The sequence below is a fragment of the Rattus norvegicus genome, chromosome 16 (genome assembly GCF_021556685.1).
Source record: "Rattus norvegicus strain SHRSP/BbbUtx chromosome 16, alternate assembly SHRSP_T2T, whole genome shotgun sequence".
In the NCBI taxonomy this organism is placed as follows: Eukaryota; Metazoa; Chordata; class Mammalia; order Rodentia; family Muridae; genus Rattus; species Rattus norvegicus.
In genome coordinates, this window is record NC_141549.1 from 83,309,781 (window position 1) to 83,335,453 (window position 25,673).

Here is a 25,673-nt window from a genome sequence, read left to right on the forward strand (position 1 = left end):
GCCTGCAGGAGGCCCAGCATGGTGTAACTAGCTCCCAGGGCTCTCTCAGGCCTCTCTGAGTCACTGAATGAACAAGGCACACAGGTAAACTGTCTAAAGGCCGATAATCAAACACTCAACTCTTCACCTTGGGATCTCTCTACTGCCAAGAAATTACTCAAAAAGACATTGTTTTCTTTCCCATCATTATGAAGTTTTTCAAACTGCTAACAGAAATATTAATCCCCAGAAGCCCTTCGCAGGGATACACAGCAGCTAAGAGGAGTTCTGACAAGCTGCCAACCCAGTAATGTCACCCGGCCTAGAAGCGCTTTAGAAAGCTTTAAGCCAAGAATGGGAGAAGTTGGGTTATTTTGTTTAATGTTTCTGGATTCTGCCTTCAAAGAAGCTCTTCTAAATGTCACGATATTACTTTCTAAAAGTTATGCTAACTCCAGAGGAGAAGGCCCTGAAACACATCCCTTCCCACATGAATGGTAGATAAAAGATGGGTGGGCTGTATACTTGTCCTCCTACAAACTCTGCCCAGCAAAGTGGCTAGGAAAAATGACTTCTCTGAGTTGTTTAATGTCCAGAGCACAGAGGAAGGACTCCTGTCCAAGTCCCAGTGGCAGTCTAGATGTCTGTGACCACAGCAGTATGTTGACTCAACAGGGTCCAGTCAGCTCTTCAAAGCCATAAAATGCCTTTCTGACACAACCTCTTATTTGCGTACCCATTGTTGGCGCACTCTGGAAAGTTCCCTCATACTTCCCACAAACTTGTAAAAGAGCACTCCTGCTCTCCAAGCATGCTTCTGGGGGAAGAGGGTCAAGAGACTACCCTGACCAGAGATGCAGCATAGTATGAGTTCTCATTATGTTGACAAAGAGAGCTTGATTCTGTCCCTCAGGTACCTGGCCAGGGAGGGGCCAGACTGGTGTTCTACGTGAACATGGCCCCCTATGGCCTCCCCTACTAATCAAGCTACATAAATGGCCAGAAAAGAGGCAGAACCACACTGGGCCAAAAGGTCAATAAGAGCCATTGTGAAACAAAACACAGCCACGAGTCAGAGAGACACCCAGTCAGGAGCCCGTTCAGCCCACAGGCATGAGTGGGTTCCTCCCCTGAGTGGGAGTAAGTCTGGCTCCTTCCTTACACTGTGTCCTAACACATGCTCCCAAGTTCCCAGTCCAGGCCTGACCTAGAGTTTCTTACACACTATGCTTCGCCATCCAATACAAGCCTGCTGATCAAGGTTTCACCAAGGAGGTTTCAACTAAACAGTCGAACCTGGAGTTTCCTAAATGGCCCAGGTGTTCCTCCAGCAGTTGAGGAACGTCAACGGTGTTGAGCTGGCTGCCTAGCTGAGGAAAGTGGGCCCTTGCACAGCAAGAAAGCAGCCCCATTTGTATTCCACATGCCCAGGACGGTGTCTGGAAAGCCACCTAAGGAAACATCATTTCTAAACAAATCGACATTTTTCAACTGTTTACATTGGCTATTCTCTTCATCTAATAGGAAAGTTTGCTAAAGGTTGCTAAAATGTATGTTGATTTTCTTTTCAAAATATGCAAACTTTTCCTAAATTGTTTGATATTCCTAGAGTCAGTGGGAGCACACCCTCCAGGGTAAGGAAAATAGCATTCATTCAGCAAACATTTCATAGACCTTGTGTCCCTAAGATTCACACTGAGAAATTAATTAGCTCTTATTAATGCCTGTAAGTACTTTATTGCCCCCCTGTCCTATATTCTAGAGTCTCAAGGCTTTTTAATATTACAGGGGGAAAGGGCATACCCTTATTAGATTATTCTATTAAGTCCAGTGACACTGGTAACAACACTAGGAACCGGTCTTCTTGCTGCACTGACTCGGGCTAACACCACCATTGACTTCCTGATCTCCGCAGAGGTTCTAGATGCTGGGCTTCATCCGCTCTCCCACTGCTTAATGACAGCGAGTGAGAACCAGTGAAAACTGGAAGAGCGAAGAGCAAATCAAAGCCTCAGCAAGCCCTGTGTACAGTGACGGAAAGCTGAAGCCGACAGAGTGGTACAATCCCAGGAAGTAGAGCCCTTGCCTCCAGGGATGAGAGTCCTTATGCCCCCGCACACACCCCAAGAACCTAGAGCCTCAAAGGGGCCCTGCCCAGAGCCTCCTGGGTAAGGAGTTTGGTATAGCCAGTGAGCCAATTATTTAAAGAAAATGAGAATGGTGGAACTCTCAGCTCCCCCATGAGGTAACAGAAGGGACCCACAGCCTCAATACAACTAGAGTTCAATGCCGGTGGTCACCTGCCACAATATAAAGGGGTCAAATCTGCAGGGACGCCGCTGCTACTGCTCACATCTGCAACAACCCCCCAAAGGCAAGGACAAAGAGCAAGCATGCAGACTCCCAGCATGCTGGATACATCTAGGTGGTGCCTATGTGGTCCTACCATGTCGACATCCACACTCCATGTTTGATGTTGTGCTCACACTGAGGAGAGCCTGGCAACTGGGCCAAGAGAAAACAAAGTGTTTACAAGAGCACTCAGTGGGCACCAATGCAAAGCACTTCGTGAAGGCTCTAAATCAGCCGTCCTCAACCTGTGGGTCACAACCGCTGTGGAGTTCAATGACCCTTTCACAAGGGTCACCTAAAACTATCAAAAAAAAAAAAACTCCACAGATATTAATGTTGTAATTTATAACACTAGCCAAATTATAGTTATGAAGTAGCAATAAAAATAGTTTTGTGGTTGGGGGTCACCACGACATGGGGAGCTGTGTTAAAGGGTTGCAGTTTTGGGAAGGTTGAGAGCCACTGCTCTAGATCAATGCCAAAGGAAGTCAGATGTCCTTTGCTCAGTGGATAAGTGGGTGGGCTGAGACGAGGTCTCACTTTGTAGCTCAGGCTAGCCTCAGTTCCACGATCCTGCTGCCTCAGCCTCCTAAGTATTATGAGCATGTCTATCATGCTGCAGCGGTGCATTGTGACAAACTGACAAACGCGAGTCGCAGCTCACATGGTAATGCCACAGAAAGGAGACACACCGGAAGCTATGGTGCACAGACTGAAAACAGGAAGCCTTGGCTGAATATAGAGAAAAGGAGTTAATGGTGGTTTTACTTTCATCCAGGAAAATAATATATTAAATATTTACTCTCCGTCTCGGTTTCACTACAACCATTTGTTTCTCCGTGTCTGCCATTTATCACCAGACACCTTACCATTTGTAAACTCCTACAGAGGACTGGAGAAAACTCATTTTCAACGTATAAAGTTAAAATACCAGAGCTTATTGGGCCTTCGGTGGATGCAGTCTTTAATCATATTGGAAATGCTCCCACATCAAGTTCTTACAGGCTTTTGCCTCTGGGAGTCACAGCCTAATAAGGTAGACCCAAGGCTGCCTCTTTTAATGAGCACCAGGTCAGGGCCACAAACTCTCCTGAATATCATGACAGCCATACCCAAGACACGTGTTGTGACACGTGAACCTCAGTCATTTTTCTCTCCATCTCTGATGGCATCTCTGATAAACACAGCCAATCTCTGAGGCCATGATCCCATCCCTCTCTTTAGAAGTAGGCGCCTGGGGCTGGAAGATACGGGCCTCTTCCTGAGGCAGTTAACGTTGCATCCACTTGGCTACACTATGTTACCTAGACAATTAATCAAGCATCCAATGTTGCTATGAAGTTTTTCAGGTAGGAATAGCAGAAGGAAAGACTCTCTTCACAGTGGGGGTGGGCCTCACTGACTCAACTGAAAGTATGAGAGAAAAAGACTGGGGTGCCCAAAGGACGGAAGAGTCTGCCTTGTACTGTGTTAAAACCTGAGCCACAGGTTAGATCACTGGAAACATTAGCTTTGGTCTGCCCTGAGGATTTCACTCTCCACAGTCCACACAATTATATAGACGAATTCCTAAAATCAATCTATCTACGTCCTATAGGTTCTGACTTGGCCCTACAGTATGTAGCTAAATCCAGAGACAATGTCCCTAGGACTACTATCTCCTATGTGACTCCTCATGGTGGCAGAAACCTGCACTCAGCAGTAGGGACCCTTTACACCTCACACTCAGTTGGCCTCCAGCTCCACCAGAACTCAGGTTCTGTCTTCTCAAAGGCTTTGTATGAACAATGTCTGAAACCTCTCCTATGGTATCCACTGACTGCCATTCAGGATGAACTGGCTACAGTGACCTTTCTCTTCTCTTCCTCTTCTCTTCTCAGGGAGCTGCTGCACAGAGCCTTGGCTTTGAACTACATGCATCCATTGTAGATCCTCTGTGAGATATACCTGGGTAGAAAGAGAGAAGCTCTGTCTCATCCTGCGGTCAGGAAGCTTCCAGGTCATCCATTTCAAATGCTCTGGCAAACAACAGGGAGCCTAAAAAGCTCATATTCTGACAAGACAGCAGGCCTTGTGTAGTCAGGAAGGAAGAGCGCACACATTGTCCTACTGGATAATGATGAGCAATGAGCTTGAGACTCAGCACAAGCCTTTCTGGTCATTAGTGTCTTGTGAGATGTCCAGAGATGCCTGTTTCAGGCAAGGGTAAGGGCAGAGCTCGGCCCTGCTCACAGAGGGCAGCGAACCTGGTGTTGATGTCCTCACAGGAGTCATAGCTGACAGCAAAGGTCATATGAGTTTCCAAAGTGGAAAGACCCTAGAATACACTGGTTATGGGGGAAGTGGGCCACATCACTCTACTATCATAGTGATTTCATCAGACAAACAGGAGATAAAAAGGAGAGGGAGGAAGAGTGGTCGAAGAAACGAACTATGCAGGCCATGCAGTTGATCTGGCCCTAGATGGCAAACTGTATCACAAAGAAAATGGTGAAGTGGGCAGGCTCTGGCAAAGGCCAGATGGGGATACATAGGGGAGCGTTGGAGAGGACAGGGGATGAGGGGGAGGACTGCAGATCATGGAGGAAGCTCAGCTGTGACAACATGACCATGTGAAACACAAACCACAGTCCAGCCATGTCGTCATGCAACATGCAAACCCTGGCCTCGTCATAGAAGGAGCCGCTCCAGCTCCCTGATCCTCTATCTACAGACCCAGATGAACACATTCTGGTTTCTCCTGGTCTGGATTATCACCACACCGATCTCCACCCGATGTGGAAGATGATGCTAGCTTAAGAAAATAACCCCTGCTAAGTGTTCTGGCATCGCTTTCTCTCTTTTTCTCTCCCATCCTCCCCCTCCTCTTCCTTGTCTTCTTTTTGATTTTGTGGTATCTATTTAAAACTTTTCAAATTTTTCCAAAATTACTGTAAATGTTGGTAACAAATTACTTTAAATTACTTTTATACTATATGCTCTCAACTGCCTTATTTTCCCCACTTTTATTTAAAATAGATTTTTTTCTCCCATAATACATCCCAACTATGGATTTCCTCCTTTTGTTTCTCCTGCATATATCATACACACACACACACACACACACACACACACACACACACACACACACTCTGTAGGGTAAAGAAAAAATTCATAAATAAATAAAATAATAGAGATAAAATTTAAAAGCCATGAAGCATTACGAGACAGGGAACTGCCAAAGATACCGTTGTGCACATTTTGCAGTGGCCATCTACTGCTGAGCATGGGTCCTACCCTTAAGAGTGGTTTGTTTCCCCAATCAGGCTCCCTTGGAGAAAACTGTTACTTCATTTGCAAGTGGCCATCAACAGGAGATAGGTTCAGGGTTAGGGATGGGGCCTGTGCACACTTCTCCTTTCAACTCTGGGACCCCAGCTGATGCAGGCCCAGTGAATGCTACCTCAGTCTCTGTGCCTCCACAGGGCTCCAGTCCTGTTGTGTCCAGAAGGCACTGTTCACTTGATGTCCGCCATTTCTTCTGATTCTTACATTCTTTCTGCCTCCTCTTCTGCAAAGATCCCTGAGCCCCAGAGGGTGGGGTGGGGGTGACATCACTTTCAATGTTTGGTAAAACGTGTGTGTGTGTGTGTGTGTGTGTGTGTGTGTGTGTGTGTCCACCTGCGTGGGATGGCTGCACACTGTTTATAGCCGGCATGTGTAGTGACAGGCAAGTTCTTATTTCTTTGTGAACGCTTTATTAGTCATATTTTGAAATGATTGTTTTGTTACCAAATCAATATAAGAAAGAAGCCGTCTGCTGATAAAAGAGAAAACCCCCTGTTTCCCACAATACCAGGCTGGGCTCCTCTCTTCCTGTAGTAGCAGTTCCGCTACCCCTGTGGGGCTGGGATAGGTGTGTTGGTGTTTCAGAAAGTGAGGTTTACATGACCAGGGACAAACTGTTGGGTTCAAAGAGCCCTATGGGTCAAAGGCCCTCTGTATCTCAAGACTTCAGAGTCTGAGCATTCCCCAGTAACACCCAAGGTTGGCGCTGAGATCATGGAGACTGATAAATAATATCAGGCCTTTCAATGTGAGTTAAAACTTTGGTTGGGAATTCTGGATTCGAGAAAAAAAAGGCAGCTTGTTATGGTGACTGGCTCAGACAGGAGCCTTGACACAGAACCAGCGTCTTCAAAATTCACAGAAACTACAAAAATGATTTCAACCTGAGCGAATACATGTTCATACCAACTCTCCTCTGTGAACAAGAGCCCTTGAAGAAGGGAGAACTGTATTATTTTTATTCCTTTTGGCATTTTTTAATGGAAAAACAAAATAAAACAAAGAACATGGAACAAAGTAGAAAAATCAAAACATCAGCTCCTGGAGTAGCCTAGACCAGCAGAAATGGAACCTTGGAACTCGAGGCCTACAGGCTATAGTGTCTTCCCTGGGGCCCAGGAAATGCTGAATTAGCAGGAAGCCCAGCCACCAGCTTCTCTTCTGGACCAGCTCACACTGTCAGTGCCCAAGTCTCCCTCCACAACACTGAACTTCCTAAGTGATTTGGGATCATGCACTGGCCCTGCACTGATGATTTGGTCAGCGCAGCCTGGTTTAGAAAACAGCCCCTTGGAAGAGCTGAAACCTGTAGGTCACAGAAGAGCAGTCACATCCAAGCTCCAGGATGAGGGCCACCCCTTGTACTCACCCCTGTCCCTGTGACTTCCCATGATCACCCTAGCATGCCTGCTGTGTAGCCCTACCATGGATTGTAAACAGTGTGGTATCTGCGGCTATCTCTGGGTGGAAAAATCATCTTAATGCTCAATTAAACAGTCAAGGTCAACAAAGAGGTGGTGGATTGTGCTTTACAAACCAATGGGAATAGTGTTTGAGAAATGTTCTCCAAAATTCTTCACGGGAGGGACAGGCTCTCTCTTTTAAAATAAAAATATCCTTTAATTTGCTGTGGGAAATGGTAAGATCCTAAATTCGGCTTTGCTGCTTCCTCACTGCGTTACCAAGTGTTAGTAAGAATGCCTTTACTTTGTCTGGAAATCAGGAAAAAAACTAAAAACTTGGAGCTCTGAGAACATCTGCAAACCACCCTTTTGCAAGCCATGTTCTGGACGAAGCCCTTGGCACTGCCAAGTATTCAGCCAGGAGGTAGTGCACCCAGAGTGCAGGAACACAGAGTGAGCTGGAAAGACCACCAAACACAGACACAACTGGCCCCAAACCCAGGTGTACTCCTGACTGGAGGAAGAGGAAGCCTCAGCTAGCTATGGCCGTCCACACCTAAGGGGGAACATGCTGGCAGCTGCTGTGAAGGAAATGAGGCTATTTGTTGACATGCTGCCATGCCTGCATGACCTAAAAGCAGTCCTGAGCAGACAGGTGAGGCCTGAGGTACCACTCCTGCCTCGGTGCTGTCTGGTTTGGCTGCAGCAGCTGTAGAGACTGTCAGGTGAGAACTGGGGAAAGATGGGGGAGAAGCCTCGGGGTTGTGTCTCGAGCTCTGTCAGTCCATGATGACACCCATATCGATTTCCCTACCTAACTCTTTCCCAGGCACAGAAACCGAAACACATGGACTCAGCATTCAGCTGTTATCTTAGTTCTGGCAGCTTCGTAACTTAACTCCCAATGAAGGTGGGAAGAAGTCAAGCTGCACACAGAGAGGAAAAAGCTGTCTAATCTGGTTTCTGAGGTTTTGTATGATCTTCTACCCCTGTGCCTATTGTACATATGAAAGCTGACAGGACAACAGAGGTTAGAGGACAAGGCATTAGTAAAGTCTTCTTAGAGTCATGAGCCCTACTAGGAGGAAGGGCTGAAAGACTTGAGTCCCTCAAGAGAGGTCGGAGCTGGGCTTGCTACTCAGCTGATTTGGGAGGTAATGGTGGAGGCAGAGCTAGAAAAGGAGAGAACAGACCCGAGAGACAGGCACCTCAGCAGAAGTGAGTCTATGCCAGGAGGTAACAGGACACAGGCAGCCCAACAGTGGGTACTTAAAGAATAGATCACAGCGATGAGCCAGGACCCTGCAACTCTGGGGAGGAGGAGGACAGGGAGTGGACAAAAGGGATCCAAGGCCAGAGCATCTACAGAGGGTACCCAGGAGAAGAGGACAGACCGCAGAGGCCTGAAGGAGGAGGATGTAGGTTTTGCCTAGAGCAAGGTGTTCGTGTGATGATGGATAGTCAAGGTGAAAACTTCCACACACTCTGGAAGGAAGCTGGCAGAATGCAGACACGTTAAGGCCAGTGTCCCGCTTTGGGAAATGAACGTCGCCGAGGTGACAGCTGGAGAAATGAGATCAGATGAACGAAAACACAGAAGACAAAGAGGACGAGGGGACATTGGAAAGTGCTCACAAGGGGATAACAAAGATGACGGGAAGTGAGTGATCCGTGTGGCTGACTTAATAACTAAACAAAGTGCCCGATACTCCGTAGAGATCACACAAATGAGATAAAGCCTTTAAAAGCAGAGGTCAGGGTAGAGACCGGAGGGAGGAGGCAGATTACCTCAGGTGGGGTCAAAAAAGGGGAGGACATGGAGGTCATCTGGAGAACAAAGCCAGGAGAGGAAAGGTTTGGAATGGCATAGACTTTACGGCAGAAGCTCTTGAGAATACTCATGTATCCAAACAAGAGACATGAAGCAGATCTTTGACCTTTGAAATCGCAAAGATGGGGAGACTTACAGAGATCCTCCCCCAGTGGAGTAGATGATGTATGGATTCGGGAGACAGCAGGTCTGGGTGCTGACTGAGAAAGACGTCTCTGCGCCCTGGATTGTTTCATGCTGTGAAAGGCAGTGTGGTGGATTAAGTGATGGCTGTCCCACCTAGCCTCAGACATTTGCATAGCCAATCTCTAGTTGGTGGTACCGTTAGGATGTCTGGCCTTGCTGGAGAAAGTAAGTTACTGGAGACAGGGTGTGAGAGTTTAAGACCCTCGTTCTAGTTTGCTCTCTGTTTCCTGCTTGCGTTCAAGGGGTGAGCTCTCAGCTTGCTACCCCAGCCTCCACCATGCTGCTGCTTCCCTACCATGATGAACTCTGACCCCACTAGAGCAGCAATCCCATATAAATCCTTCCTTGTACAAGTTGCCTCAATCATGGTGTTTAATCGCAGCAATAGAAAAATAGCTAATGCAGGCAGAAATCCCCGGCTATGACATTCTAGAAGCTACCCGTGCTTAACGGGTTTTATTCTTTGTGATTCCAATGAGTTTTCATGACATAAAAATATTCATTTTGCCAGAAAAGAAAGAAAAGGGATTCCCATCATCTGCTGAAATCACACCTAGGCAAACTCAGAGCAAATACATTGATCAGCTCCTTACACACAGGAGTCACCTTTTATATGAAGAAAAAACCCACTGTGTGCAAAAAAAAACTTTCCTTGTGCAGGCAAATTCATGGCTTTGATGTCTAATTTTCTGTAACACTTTGTAATGCTTGAGTCACGTGCCGGTTGCTTGTGTATGAAATAAACTCTCCAATCTTTACTGGAGACTACTTCAAACACTGTAGTATAAACTCCTCCAGCTTGACTGACCATTCACACCGAGTCTCACCATTCCTGATGTCAGTTAGGATGATATTTTAGTCGGGGTTTCTACTCCTGCACAAACATCATGACCAAGAAGCAAGCTGGGGAGGAAAGGGTTTATTCAGCTTACACTTCCACATTGCTGTCCATCACCAAAGGAAGTCAGGACTGGAACTCAAGCAGATCAGGAAGCAGGAGCTGATGCAGAGGCCATGGAGGGATGTTACTTACTGGCTTGCTTCCCCTGGCTTGCTCAGCTTGCTTCCTTATAGAACCCAAGACCTCCAGCCCAGGGACAGCACCACCCACAATGGTCTGGGCCTTCCCACCCTTGATCACTAATTGAGAAAATGCCTTACAGCTGGGCCTCATGAAAGCATTTGCACAACTGAGGCTCCTTTTCTGTGATAACTCCAGCTTGCGTCAAGTTGACACACAAAACCAGCCGGGACAGATGATGAAGAGGGAAACGTCATCACTCAACTCACACTTTAAACATTTGCGAAGATACACTTCGTGGGATGAATGAGTTCGGTCAAAGTATTCAGATTAGAAATTTGGGTTAAAACAACGGTGCCAACTCAGGCTTCTGTGTTTCCCATATGATCTGTGTTTATAAACCAAGTAGATATGCAGAATGGGAGCTGCGCACGGACTCTACAAAGAATCGCCTCAGATCCTTGCATCCTTAGTCTTGGTCAAAGACGCTTGTGTGAGAGAAGATTGTGACCCAGTCACTGCTAAGAAATGACCTGTGTACCTCCCAGAGTCCCCTGAGTTGGGCCACATGAGGGAAACACCTTTTAAAAGGCAGCATCTTTTTGTCCAAAGTGGCTCTCTTTGAAGGAAAGGCACTGTTTTCACTGGTCCTCTTAGAGGCTTGACTGACAGTTGAGACTCAGAGTCAACTCTCAGAGCCAAATGATTAGGTATGATCAGGACAGAGCTTCCTTTTTGGTGAACTCTGATCCTACTGTGTCAACGTATTTCACACCCCACTTCCTATAAGGGACTGAAACTAAGGAAATGCCTTAATCTTACCCTACCCATCACAACAGCTCCAACAACAGTCTGTATTAAATTCCATTTTTCCCCTCAGATTAAGTCAGCTAGCACTGATGACTTCCATTGAAGAGATGTGTTTGCTCTCCCAGGCTTCCTCATCCAGACAACAATTTGGAAAACTAGAAACCACATCCTTCCTCTTCCTCAGTTACTTGGCCTCACAGAACCCCCACAGATAGGAACCTGATCTTTGCCAAGTGATGACATCCCAGGCAAGACAGGCTGACACCACTTGGGGTCATGCTGTGTCCAGGTGCTCATGCCAAATGCTGGCTCCTTGGCAAGCAGTTTCCCAAGACAGGTGCCTCTTCTCTTGGATTTAATTGCCTGTGAGGGTGTTGTCACATCTCACTCCATGGCTCCCTCCTAGTAGACATAAGCTTTTCTCCAGGCGTGTCCTAGACTCGCTGCTCTCAACCAAGACAAGACAATTAACCAATACTCATGACTTCGGTTTTCAGAGACATGGTCTTTCCACACTGATCTCCAACTTACAAATTTCCTGTTTCTGCCTCACAAATGCTGCCTCAAACTTGAGCTCACATACTTAGCTCTGAAATAGTTTTTTTTTCCTAAATAAAGGAGATATAGAAATGTGTGGGTCTAAAGGGTAAAAGAAGGCAGAGAAACGAACTGTTTGAAAAAAGATGCTTTCCCTGATTTTATTTAAAACCAGTAACATTGTTCTCAAATGATGACCTCACTGTGCAGTGAATGGGCATCAAAGTTGTGACGATATCTTGTTTCTCGTCATATAATCCTCCTCCAATGTGGAAGGAGAATACTCATTCCTTGTATCCAACCTACCCTTTCCAATCTACCATTTCAATTATAGTTCCCAAGAACATGTCTGTTTGTTTGTGTTCAGTGACAGGAAGATGTTTGCCCAAACTGCATGCACTGCCCAAAGTAAAGGGCAGAGGGGTTGCACAGCTCACAGCTCACAGTGTGAAGTGTGTGGTTGCCAGTCAAGCTCTGGCATCGTACAGAGACGAAACAAAGGTTTCAACATATACTTGTCTCCGGATTCCTCTTCTGCTGTAACTTACAGGGGATCGGGTATTCTCCTCCCATATAGGAAGATGGTTATACGACTAGAAATGAGATATAGGGACAACTTTGATGCCCATTCACCCCACAGAGGCCAGAGCATGCTTGTTGGATGTTGTCCCATTGGCACTGTGGGGACATTAAGTTTAGAGAATGTTCCTAACATTAAAACTCTAGTACAATGAGCACCCTTCACGGAGGAAAGATTCAGCAAATAATTAATAAGTAGAATGACCCAAAAAGGAGGGGAAGCTGTAAGCATTTTCTCTTTAAAACTCAACTTACTGGGAACCAAAAATTCAAGAACAGAGCAATGCTTACGGATGCACATTTATGCAACTATGGCATATGGAAGAATATATATGCAGCTCACATGGACTAATGTACTCAACACTGTCGGTGATCTTCTGATATGCTTATAGTCTTATTATTAATGCCATCATTATTATTCCAGAAATATCAAATGCAACTATATAAATTGTAGAATAAAAAGCAGAACAATCACAGTGAAAGTTTAGTGTGTGATCACCTAAGCTGAATCTTATCATTTATTTACTTATTTATTTATTCGTTCATTTACTTATTTAACTATTGTGGTCCTGTGATGGTCCACTCAACCCTGTACATGTCAGGCAAGCTACTCTTACATCTTCTAACGATTTTCCTTGAGATAGCATCACGCCATATAAACTACATGGCTGGCCTTGAAGTTCTGATTCTCCTGCATCAGCTTCTTGAGTAGCTAGAATTACAGGCCCACGCTGAGCATCTATTTCAAATTTAAATGTCTTAGTTCCAAACACTTTTGTGTGCTGATGAAATAATGTAAGTGCAATATTTATATTGTTAACCTCTCTGGACTCTTATCCATCTTTATATGTTGCTTATAAGAATTTCAGACAATGTATTATTCCTTTACAGCAATAGTTAATGCAGTAAAAATTTGACAAGAGAACCAAAACAAGCTGGATAACTCTTCAGAATACTACATAAGTGAATTTGCCCCAGTTTTGCCCTGCATAAATTTTCCTCTTAAGGATTTTGAAAAGGAAAAAAAAAGGGAATAGTTAGCATCCGTGATTCAGACCTGTAAGGAGGAGCTAGTGGAAAACAGCTGCTTGGAGCCTGCTGGTCACCAACCCCTTCTCAGGGGGCTGTGCGTATACAGCACAAAGAACAGCGCTCCACCGTCATCCTGTTTCTCTCAGGAAGGAGGCTCTTCTTGAGATAGAGCACAAAGCCCACAGGCTGCTGCTGTTTCCTAGTCACCACTAGTCCCTTCATGAAGAACAGCCTTTACGAGAGTCCTAAAGGTAAAGTGGCTGCAGGAGCTTTAACAGGGCACTTGAGAGAGAAGAGTGCCATGGGAGAAATACACGACGATGCTCAGGATGAGAGACTACCTGGGCCCACTGCCTGCTGGACTGCAAGCTGGACAGTAGTGGGAAATGAAGACCCAAAGAGTTCTAACGGAGAAGCCTACAGATTTCAAAGGGGCCTTGGTCCTAGCCCCAGCATGAGAAGCTGGCACACCACCACTGGTCAGTCACAGCAGCACCTCCTCACTTGGGCTCTCTCATCATGCCCTTGCGCCCAACCCTCATGCCATAAACCATAGATACCCTCTAGGAGATTCACATATGTGTCCACAGAATCACAAGAGGGGGAACACTGAACTACATGGGAAACCATGACCAAATGTTCTTCAGATTGCCACAGTGGTGTGATTGTAGGAAAATGTCTTTTGTCCTGGTATTAAGATTCCACCCACAGGTACTGTGAGATGGCTCAGCAATTAAGAGCACTGGCTGCTCTTGCAGAGAACCTCGATTTGATTCCCAGCACCCATGTGGCAATTTGTAACCATATATAACTCCACTTTCAGTGGGTCTGGCCTCCACAGACTCTAGTAACACATAGTATACATACATACATACATACATGCATTCATACATACATACATGCATTCATACATGCATACATTCATTCATACATACATACTTATATGCATGCATAATACTTACATGCATGCATACATACATGCAAGAAAAACACCCATACACATAAAATAATACATTTCTTAAAACTTAAGTATACTTTTGCCATGTTATCCAGCAGCCACGTTCCTTAGCTGAACTGAAAACCTTTTGCCCAAACAACTTAACAACAGCAGTCCACTGAAAACCCTACACACTGATATTAATGTCACTTTATTTAGTGTTGTCTGAGTTTGGAATCTACCCAGACGCTTTTCATGGGTACGCAGATGCGACAGTTAATCTTCATTGTCAACTTCAATGTTAGGGCATTTCCAAAGAGAAATTAAATGTGGAGAGAAGACCCCCCCCCACTTTAATGTAGATGACACCACGTCCTGCCCTGGGTCCTGAGCTAAGGGAGAAAGTCACTGTCACACCAGTGCTCCCTTCTCTGACTCCTAATCCACTGAGATGTTAGCAAGGCAGCTTCACACTTCACACCACAGGGATGCAGGGATGCCAGCTGCTATGACTTCCAGCCATGCTGGGCTGTATCCTCAAAATAAATCTTCCCCCCTTGAGTTTCTTTGGACAGGTAGTTGGTGACAGTAAAAGGAGAAGTGACTAATGGAATCGGTAAACAAATCGCTGGCCCTGGTGAGAACGGAGCCAGCCACAGAACCAAGAAAAGGCACAAAGGAACCACAGGTGTGTGTGTGTGTGTGTGTGTGTGTGTGTGTGTGTGTGTGTGTGTGTGTGTGTGTGTGTCTAAGCGAAAGATGCCAAGCTGAGAAGATTACTCACCATTTCCTTCCTGCAGAGGACATTCTAGGCAAAGCGAAGCCACGGGGGAGGGGGGGTGTAGAGATCAGTGGTTTGAGGATGGTCAGATGGCTCAATGGGAAAAGGTGCCTGCTTCCGGTTTAACCCCGGGGATCCCCATAACAAAGGAGAGAACAAACAACTGTAAGTTGTCTTCCGACCTCCACACAAGTGACATCTGCAAGGAGACATGTTCTATTTCATTCACCGCCTGTCTTGTCCCTTCTGAGGATGTGAGCTAACAGCAGTGTTATTGTTGAGTTCTGTGCCCATGGCAACACTGTAACACCGTCGTAAAAATACCATTAATGTGAGCATTGTAACAAAGGTCTTAGCACTTAGTGAATGACTGTCAGGGAAAAAAAAAAACCTCACAGAATGACCATTTATTAATCATGTTATCTACAAAACTTTATAGTCCCGTATAATTTAATGAAGTAAATGAGTTGACTGTGTGATATCCAATTCTAAGATTCTGGTGTTGAGGATAAATTGTAAAAGGAAGTATAAACCGATGTAGTGAGGGTGGCTTCCAGTGCAGAAGTTGCTCTCCGTCAGTGGTTCTCAACCTTCCTGATGCCGGGACCCTTTCATACAGTCCCTCATGTTGTGGTGACCCCCAACCATAAAATTATTTTTAATGCTATTTCATAACTGTAGTTTTGCTGTGAATTGTAATGTAAACATTTTTGAAGCTAGAGGCTCATCAAGTGGGTCACAACCCCTGGGTTGAGGACGGCTGCTGTGGAAGGTTGGGAGGACAAGGCACCTGGGACTAGAAATTACCTCAACTCAAAGTAACACCTGTGGCTTGTCAGCAGTAACTTTCCTCACTGTGGTTAAAGTATCTCCCATCAGAAGTGAGTGTGAGATTTAAGAGTTGGGGGGTTGAGTGTAGGAATCCCGACACACCACAGAGGAAGTCCCTAAAGCCCAGGAGGCAGCAGCATTCCTCTGGAAATAACTGCAGTCCACATGGAAATCTCAGGAGCACACTGTCCACAGTGAGACCCACCTCTGCTTGGGCTTTTGGACCTGTATGGCTCCATTAGAAGATCACTGCTCAACACCAGAAAATGCAGTTCTCTGTTCTACATAAAGCCCACTGGAGCCAAAGGCGTATGCATTGACAGTATCCTTAATACAAACCACATCTCCCGGGAAAGTGTGATAGTTAATAGACATGCCTGGTTTCGTGTTACTGAAAGAATAGCAAGGTCAAACTGTACTGTGGATCCATCCAACAAACACTGAATGCCCAGGACAAAGGAGTCAGGCTCTGCAGTAATCCTTAAGAGTTTACAAAGGTCCAGGCTTCTGGCAACATCCTCACGAGGGTCTGTGTCTTACAGATCTTTCTCACATCCAAGGACACCAAAGGAACAGTTTGGCAGACATCGCCGTGTTGGGCTTCTATGAGCTAATCACATAGGGTAATGGGTGAAAAGTCGTAAATGGTGAAGACAAAGAGTAACAGAATGGAGGCCTCCAATGTTCTTCAGCAATCCTCTCCATCAAAGCAAGAGGGATGAGGAGGACCTCCTGGTTTCTGGAATGAGGTCTCCTCACAGAGGAAGCTCACGTCAATCTACTGCACCTTCCTTTCCTGCGTGCTTCAAGGGTACTGGGTGTAAGGACTGACCCTGAGTGTGACAGAACTGGAATGGGTCTCCCAAGAAAGATTTGACTCCAAATCCGAACAACATCCAGATCTGTGTAGTATCCAGCACACGTGTCTGCCCCCAACCCCCAGGAAGCACTGATTGGCCAAAAAAACAGCATGCAGGTGAGACGTCGCACTCAAACAAAAATGTCTATCAGTATCCAATCCCAACCAGGTTCCCAGTCAGTTCCTGAAACCCATGCACCAGTAACCATGTACTATGTAGCCTGCTTCTCTTTGGGGGTCATGCTAGAAAAAAAGACATGACTGTTTTGAAGAGCTTTAAAAAAATAAAAATAAAAAGCCTAGACGATCGAAGATCTTCGTTTCACAGAGGAGTCACACAGGCTACATAAAATTAAGGCACATACATATTCATTTCATTGACAACACACCCACACACTGAGATATACACACACACACTCGGAAAATTAATCTAAACTGCACACCACGGAAGGCACAGTGAAAGCTGAGGGAGACGAGGAACAATGCTCGCAAATGCTTACAGTTCAGCTCTACGGATGGGAATTCCTGAGTAAACAAACGGCTGACGGAGAGGGGGAGACCAGATGCCGAGAGGAGGGAGCATCAGGGAAGCACAAGAGCTCTGTGTGAAAGTCATGAGACCTGCAAGGACAACAGAGTACACTCGCTGACCAAACGCCCCCCTAAATCAGAGCTGATGCACGTAGCTGGCCCCAGGGCCTTGGGCTGCACATGTGTAAGAGTGGCTGATACTCAGGAAGGCACCATGAAAACCCCAGCAGGAGGGACCCCTGATGGTTTTCTTCAGGCATCTTGTAATCTGTGCGTTGCCTACTCCCCATGAGAGGATGTGGCAGGTGGCTCTAACTTGGCTCTGGGGACATCTATAAGGGGAAGTTTCTACTACTGAACAAGAGTGAAAACCAGAGAGCACAGAGATCCCTTTCCTTCTGCCCTCTCGACTGTTCAGGGTCCAATGTATAGGAAATCAACACAGGGCACACAGCTAGAGCAGTCACTTTGGAACTGTGGCCTGCTAGCAGCCCACAAGACAGCCTGGTGACACAAAGTTCCGCTTTGCCCACGCTGCCCCTAAAATGGTTGTCAAAGGTGTCACCCGAACATGAGCAAGAGCTGTGTCCAGGGGTTGGGGATTTAGCTCAGTGGTAGAGCGCTTGCCTAGGAAGCGCAAGGCCCTGGGTTCGGTCCCCAGCTCCGAAAAAAAAAAAAAAAAAAAAAAAAAAAAAAAAAAAAAAAAAAAAGAGCTGTGTCCAAAGAAGGATCAATCACCCCATGCCTGGGTCAAGGCTGTGCTCAGTGATTGTCACAGTGACTGTTACAGGCCTCCACGTGGAATGTTGGCAAATGGGAAGAACCAGCAGTGATGGCCTTTCTGGTGCCACAGAGTGATCTGCGTGTTCACAGAAGGGCAGCTTCATATCCACTCATTTCACAGGCCGGTGAAAGGAAGGGCTTCCATGCTCTCTCCCCTGCACTGTCTTCTTTAGAAATGAAGGAACTTGTAAAACAATGGGAGGGTGACAAGAAAAATGTATAATTCAGACTCTCCACCATTTTCCCCCAGAAAGCATTAAAAATAAAAATAAAAGTTATGTCTTTCATTTGCTTTGCCTTATTTTTTTTTTACATCTGTGTATCAATGTTACAGTTCACTGCAGTGTTTCTCAACCTTCCTGATGCCATGATTCTTTAATACGGTTCCTCATGCTGTGGTGATCTCAACCATAAAATTATTTTGTTGCTACTTCATTAACTGTAATTTTGCTATGCTATGAATTGTAAATATCTGACATGCAGGATGTCTAATATATGATTTCCCCCACACACACACCCAGAGTGGTGGTGACCCACAGGCTGAGAACCACTGGTTTTACTGGCCATGTGGTGGGGCCTAGCATATGTGTAGAGAATGTATATCTCTCCTCATTTGGGCCAGATATGGAAATCGGCATCCTCATTATCCCCAACACATGCCCAGCTTGTTTCTGAGGACCCTCACCTGCCCTCCAGCCAGTATTTTCAAGAAGCCTGCCCTAGCAAATGGGGATTGGGGACCAATCGCTCCTCTAGAAATATCCATCTGGGCTACATCATTTTTCCAGCAACTAAAAATGTTGTCACCATGTCAGCTGCAACAAATGTGTGTGTCTGAAGCACAGAACATTGCTATCCCTCATACTATAGCGGGACGTTCTTAGGGTTCGGTTTTGTTAGCAGAACTTTATTTCCATGAGGTATACCCCGGGAGTCTTTCAAGGTCTGGACCCAGGCAAGGAATGAGAGGCCTGAAGCAGCACCCAGCCCGGGTGGAGCCTTGGGACACTAATCTGCATGGTCCCATTGCTTTGAAATCATTTCCAAAGCTCCCCTACCCCCATTTTTGGACTATTGTCTTTAAAGACTAGCAAGGTGCATTTCCAGAAGAAGCAGTGGCAGCAGGTCTGCCCAGGGGTAAGATCCCATTTTGTCCCAGCCCAGGGATGACACTTCACACAATGAGTTGAACCTTTCTACACTGATCATTGATCAATGGGCTGGAGGGCAGGTGAGGATCATCAGAAACAAGCTGAGCATGTGTTGAGGATGACAATGACGACTACGACGATGATGACGACGACGACGACAATGAAGAAGAAGAAGATGATGATGATGATTTCCATATCTGGGCCCCAAGAAAATTCTCATATCCCACCCTCACTACCAATAAACCAGTGGTTCTCAACCTGTGAGTGATGACCCCCTAAAGGGTCAAATATCAGAAGCCTGCATATCAGATATTTACATTATGAATCATAACATAGAACAATTACAGTTATCAATTTATAGTTATGACGTATCAATGAAATAATTTTATGGTTGTGGTCACCACAGCATGAGAAACCTTGTGTTAAAGAATCACAGCATCAGGAAGGTTGAACCCAGAGTAGGGACAGGACTGAGAGTTCTGCTGCCAGCCCACTGGGTCTTCTTCTCCTCTTTCCTGTCCTTGTCTCCTCTGATTTATTCCTTCACGTCCTTGCCCTGATAATGTCCGCTCTAATATCGGGGAAACACTGCTGTCTGGTGATAAACCCTAGCTATGACCGCATAGCCATGAGAATGGTCCGGTTGTCAGAAGCAGACATGCTAAATGTTCATGAGGAGATGAAATAGAAAGAACTGTGTTCTTTCCTCATAAGACTACAGAAAGCTTTGGTTACCTTGAGGGACAACTTGGACGACTTACAAAACAGAACATACCTAGACTATAAGCTCATCTGACTGGGCTTCTCAGTACTGACCCAAAGAAGAGTTTATCCACGCAGCCTTTCCAGGATACTCACAACAGCTTCACTCACCACCGGCCAATTGGACATCCTTTAGTGGACGGATGCTATCCACTTAAAAGTGAAATCCATCTAGAACATTGCTCAGCACCAGAAAGGAATGAGCGAGAGTCTCGGGACATTAATAAGGGTTAGACTTGAGCCTGAAGGTACAAATACACAGGTAGCACATGTACTCAACAGGTGGCCACAAAATCCTGCCCTCAGAATAATGGGAGAGGCCCAGCTTGGTGCCTTCTGCCCTGCAAACATAAAGAAATGGAGTGAGATATATCTATCAAGCACCAAACTCAAACACAGCAAAGTTGAACTGGTCATCTATGTAGATTCCAGAGCAGCTAGACCCCAGACCATGATTCCAAGGACTCTTGGCCACTTTGCTAGTAGTTAAGAAGCTAGTGAGACCACAGAAATGTCTACATGTTGGTGAATTATTTGGAAGTGTAATTTGGTCTCTATGCTGGCTAGGTTTTGTCAACCTGACACAAAGTCATCTGGGCTAAGGGAACTTCGATTGAGAAAGTGCTCCCACCAGTTTTAACCAACGATCAATGTAGAAATATTGGGCTCGTTGTGTAAAGTGTCACCCCTCGGATAGTGGTCCTGATTTGTATAAGAAAGCTAACTGAGAAATCTGTGAGGAATAAGCCAGTAAGTAGCATTACTCCATGGCCTCTGCTACGAGTTCCTGCTTGCAGGTCCCTACCTTGAATTCTTGCCCTGACTTCCTTCTGTGATGGAATGACCTGAGAGCTGCCATCCAAAATACATCCCAATCCTCCCATGTTGCTTCTGGTCATGGTGCTGATCACAGCGCAGACAGGCCTTGCTGAAACACTCACTTGAATTCACTTCTCAGAACACCCTGTTGTCCTCTTCCTGCTTCGGGGGAACTGCTTACAGAAGATGAGTGCCCTCTCCCTCAGTATCAGAGACCAAATGCTGAGGACAATGGGTGGAGGGGGCTGTCCTTACTAAGCCATCCTGCACCATGACCCTGTGAACAGGCCCAGGTCTAAGTGACTGCATTTCAGGAATACTTCTATGTGATAAATCAAACCCTTAGGTATAAGACTGGGACAAGAAACTCAGGAAAGGTCCAAGGAGGTCTCCACATGATCACAAGAGGCCAGCATTTCCTCTTAGACTAATAGTCACACATGGCTTAAGAAGATATCTTAGAATTCTTAGAGTCCAAGTTACTCAGATGCACTAGCGTATACTACTATGTTGTGTGTGTGTGTGTGTGTGTGTGTGTGTATGCATGACACAGCTCACATGTAGAGGTCAGGTGGAGGTCAGAGGACTATTTTCAGGAATTATTTCTCATATTTCACTATCTGGGTCCTAAGTATCAAACTTAGTCAGGCTTAGGGGTTAATGCCTTTACCAACAGACATATTACCAGTCCCAGACTATACTACTTGCCGACCCTGGCAGTCAGGATCCTCTGTCTCTGTTATCAAAGAAGCATGTACGAGGTTGAGGGAACCGGCCCAGGATGATCTGAGAAGGTGGTCCATGCCTGAGCATGGTCCACGGCATTAATAGGAATACATGAGCAAACACCTCCTGTGACCAACGTTGATAGGTTGCACATGCAGATCTCCGCAGTTTTGTGATCAATATTGAGGCCCAACCTCAAGGCATGCTATTGCAACCCAGAGCCCAGTGTCCAAAGGAAGATAAATTCCGATGCCACAAGACTAGAGAGAGGAAGGTTTCGCCACAAAAGAGAAACAGAAAGTTCCTTGAGGAGCTGTTTCTAACCCTTGCCCTTACCACGCAGCATACTTTTAACCAATTTATGCAGACAAGAGAGCGATTTCACAATAGCCATTCTTCACCGAGAAACGTTACGACTTTTTTTTTCTCGATGCTAGTCGGATGAAAATGCTAATTTTACTACCAGTCATGAATAAAATAATGATCTAATATGCAAATTTCAGGTAACAGCTGCATCTCCATAAACAACTTCCTGCTTCAAAGTGTGAGATCAAGCGTCAATGAGTGCTGCCGCGGGCGTGCACAGAGCCCAGGGTGGATAACTGTGTTTTCAGCTGCTGGGTGCATAAAGGAAGCACACCATTAACATGTGGGGGTGTGATTGATTCAGAAATATCCCACACACTGTACACTGGCTGGAAACACACAGCGTGTAGGCGTCCCGTGTTATCTCAAGACTCAATGGCAACACTCATGCCGGCATCCTTCCTAAGCGCCCTTTTACCTCCTCTGACATCTGTAGCTCTTCCTCGGCAGCCTTCCCTGCTCCTTTCACAGACCGCCTATGTGGGACATGAGGAATCAGTCATGTGTAAGGGGGTGGAGGGGCATGTCTTCAGAGCATATCAATGAAGAAAGATAATGCAAGAAAGACGATGTTTTCCAATACAGTCCAGAGGACTGCAGAGCTCTGCTCCCACGGTCTAGGATATTGGGAGCTCGGCAGCCTGCACTGCCTATATACTTCAGAGAATTCAGCGTACCTCGCTGATATGCAGAGCCACTCACTGAAGGAGAAACAAAACATAAAACTCAGGGAGGAGAGATTGCTCAGAAGCATTTGCCTCGCAAGCTTATGACCCCATGTTTAGTCCCCGGAACCTTAGAAAAAAGCTAGATGCAATGTGCAATCCCAACACTACTGCAGGGACAGAATGTCGAGACAAGAAAACAGGGCAGAAGCTCAGAGGCCAGCTGAAACACCCTAGGCATGGCAGATAGAAGGCAGACCCCGCCTTAACAAGGTGGAAGGCATGAACTCCCCAAAGTCATCCTCTGACCTCCATACATATACAGGCAGGCACACACACACACACACACACACACACACACACACACACACACACGCCATGAAGTAAGTTTCAAAAATCAAAAGATGTATTTTACTTATATAAAATGACGCTATTCTAGAAAGCAAAGACTGCATGTAGTTTGGAAGTCATGTTTGAGAGCATGAGAGAGAACTAAAGTTTGTCCAGAAAATGCACAGTGGTCTCGAGCAGCATTGCAGCTGGGCTGTGAAATGTCTGTCACCTGTCCTGCCAGTGTGCACATGCAGTGGTTACCTTTACCAAGGAATGCTGTCACAAAGTCATACTTCACTTCTACTGTTCCACCTTCTGCTTTTATTATAGGAGAGTGATTTGGTTTAGAACAAAACAGCACGCATGACTTAAAGACACTTAGTGCTGAGTAACCAAGACACGCGAAGGCGGGGTTTAAACTTAGAGAAAGAGCCAGCAGTGGCCTGCTTCCCTGGCAGCTGTCTAGCTGTGCTGGGATCTAAACGTCTCTCTAGGCTTACTTCCAACAGCGACCTCTGACTTGGGCTACAAATTCAACCCAAGTCTGGGACACCCATGCCACATGCCATCCCATAAGCTCACTCAGGTGAGGGGCATGGGCGATGGGTGGTTGTGGGTAATAAAATACTTGTTGCTCAATGGAGCATAATTCAAAAGACTGGGAAAAGCCAAACGGACTAGTCCTAGTGCGTGAATAGACTCAAGGCTACAAAATCCCCCTCCGGACACTGAGCTTCTGGAAGATGAGATAGACCAGCTCTGGGGATAAAATTATGAATGAAGCAGTCAATATCCACCTGGAAACGGAGAAGCCAATGGCAGCTTCCCTCTGGACATGCTCAGTCCTTTGGCAGAGTGTAAGTCCTCCCTGTGAAAACCCAGCCATGTATAATGGGGATGGATACAGCCAGTGGTTACCCAGATGTGGAGGCAACGACCAAATGAGCTGGGGAAGGGACCAGATGTGGCCAGATGTGGGCCATTCTATCTCAGAGAGGAAGAGCAAGAATGAAACGGAACATGTCAACGAAGCAGAGTAAGAAGGAAGCGTGTGGGGAAAGGCTACGCCAGGCACACCTCATCTTCCTCGCTGCGGCGGCTCACTCACCCACCCAAAGCTGGGGACCAGCCACTTCAGCTGTACCAGCTTATACAGTTCCTCACTGCAAAGAAGAAGAAGAAGGAAAAAAAAAAAACCTTCCTGACTGGTGTGAACCAGTTGGCTGGATTCTCAGAGCTCCCTGTCAGACTGTGCACTCCAAAGCACGCTTTATCCAAAGCCTAGGCAATTCCATGACACTTGCAACACCATCTCCTCCCACAAAGCTGAGGAGGGCTACTTGGTGTAAGCGCTAAATTAGTGCTTTGGAAGGGGCTTTGGTTATAAAGACAGGGCACAGACAGCACTTCCCAGCAGGCGTCCATCCCAGCACCTCTCCCCTTTCATCCTCTTCAATTGCAGCTGGGAAGAGCTCAAAACCCTTTACTGCACTCAGCCACACAAAGGAAGCCCTCTCCACAGGCTTCTCTCTTGCTAGCCTGTGAAGCACAGGTTTAATGACCTAAGGTCCCTGGATTTACTCATTCCCAGGGGATCACGGAACCCACAGCCCAGTTGCCACATCTTTGCTGAAATAAACGGAGAGCCAGCAAAACAGTGCTTGCATTACAGACGGCTCCGGTATCTAGCGACTTTCAAAAGGATGGTTAATTAGAGACAGAACTTGTCTTCCTAGGACAATACTGGAGTCCTGGATGGCTGTGCAAGACCATCTCCTCAAGTCCCCCCAGAGAACGGAGGATGCTCCCTGGATTGCGGTGCTTGTCTCCCGGCTGTCACTGCCATCTATCAAGACATGAGTATTTCACTTACGAAAGCAGTGCAACCTAGGTCTATGAAACAGGGCAATGAAAGAAAAAAAAAAACCATAAAAAAACATGCTGCAAAGTACAGAGAGGTAAGCAGCTGTTGGGTTAGCTGGTCGAGTGCTAATCAGTTAAGTCTCGTTTCCCAGAGGCCACAGAACTAGTAAAGTCTACATCCAAGACACAGAAAGTGAGAAATGAGTCACCTTAGACTTACCGAAGCGAGACTCCTGCTGCACGCTTTGCAGCATCCGAATGGGAAGTGCAGGCAGCTCCTCAGCAGATGGGAGGCTGTGCAAGCAGGGGCACTTCAACCTCGCTGCAAAGGAAGGAGGCGGCCAGGGTGACCAAGTAAGTGGTCACGGCTCCAGTCAGCCTCGGCTTGGACTAGGCAGCCAAGGTACTCTGCAAAACAGGCACACTGCAGCACGGTGGCAGGCATAGGATCCCTATGCATGTCCCATATATTCAAGCGTAATAGAAAACACGGATCTGGAGTGGATTCCATGTGGATATGGGGGCTGCCTGGCACTGAGCGTAAAACGCAAGCTCTCTGCTGGTAACAAAATTAGCCATGGAGATGGACGCCTTGATTAGAGCGCAGTGCTGTCCCCCAGGACAGCAATTACGGAGAGCAGGTGCTCTGTCTCCTGCTCTTTCAGATAAATGCCTGTAATCTCATTTCACAAACGATCCCTATTTAGACAGGAGCCACCTATTGTGATGATATCATTTGCTCTAGTAGCCATAAATGGGCAACTTCCTACAGAGCGTCACAGAGCTGACGACACAGGTCTTCATAAAGTGAGTGGGCAGGGTGTTCGGAGAGACCCATCCACATGAGCAGCTCATGATGAAGATTCTGAGCTCCCTGGCATCTGAGAAGTTGCAGGGGAAGAGGAAAGCCTTCCACTCTGACCTTTTGGTACACCAGACTGGGATTAAAACCAACTGTAAGCGAGAGGAGAAACATGAGGGCAGATCAGAGACCCCTGGCATCTGCACATCCTTACACCTACTTCAACTGCAATAACCTTTTTTATTCCCAATGAAGGTCTGGACCTCTGATGGCTGCTGTTTTTGAAGTACAGAAACTCTACCCTGGGAGGCAAACATTACCCAAGAGTCAGGTGTGATTTGGTAAAGATGGTAAGAAGCTTAGGTGCCTGATGGTTGACCAGATGACTATTCCTAAAACCTCACTCA

At 46.2% G+C, this 25,673-nt stretch overlaps 2 protein-coding genes across 3 annotated transcripts in view; one reads left to right on the forward strand and one right to left on the reverse strand.

Annotated features, from left to right (window-relative positions):
- Window positions 1–25,673, forward strand: part of Erich1 (glutamate-rich 1) — a gene marked incomplete at its 5' end in the record, with an annotated part of 52,793,804 nt that overhangs the window by 52,439,221 nt on the left and 328,910 nt on the right.
- The window catches only part of Dlgap2 (DLG associated protein 2), a 710,212-nt gene that overhangs the window by 424,781 nt on the left and 259,758 nt on the right, over window positions 1–25,673 (reverse strand). For 2 of the 3 annotated variants that reach the window (XM_087587398.1, XM_087587397.1), the window contains exon 1: window positions 24,685–24,907. In XM_087587398.1, coding sequence (XP_087443524.1) covers window positions 24,685–24,718 — 34 coding nt within the window. In that variant the 5' untranslated portion in view covers window positions 24,719–24,907. 3 annotated transcript variants of the gene reach the window in all.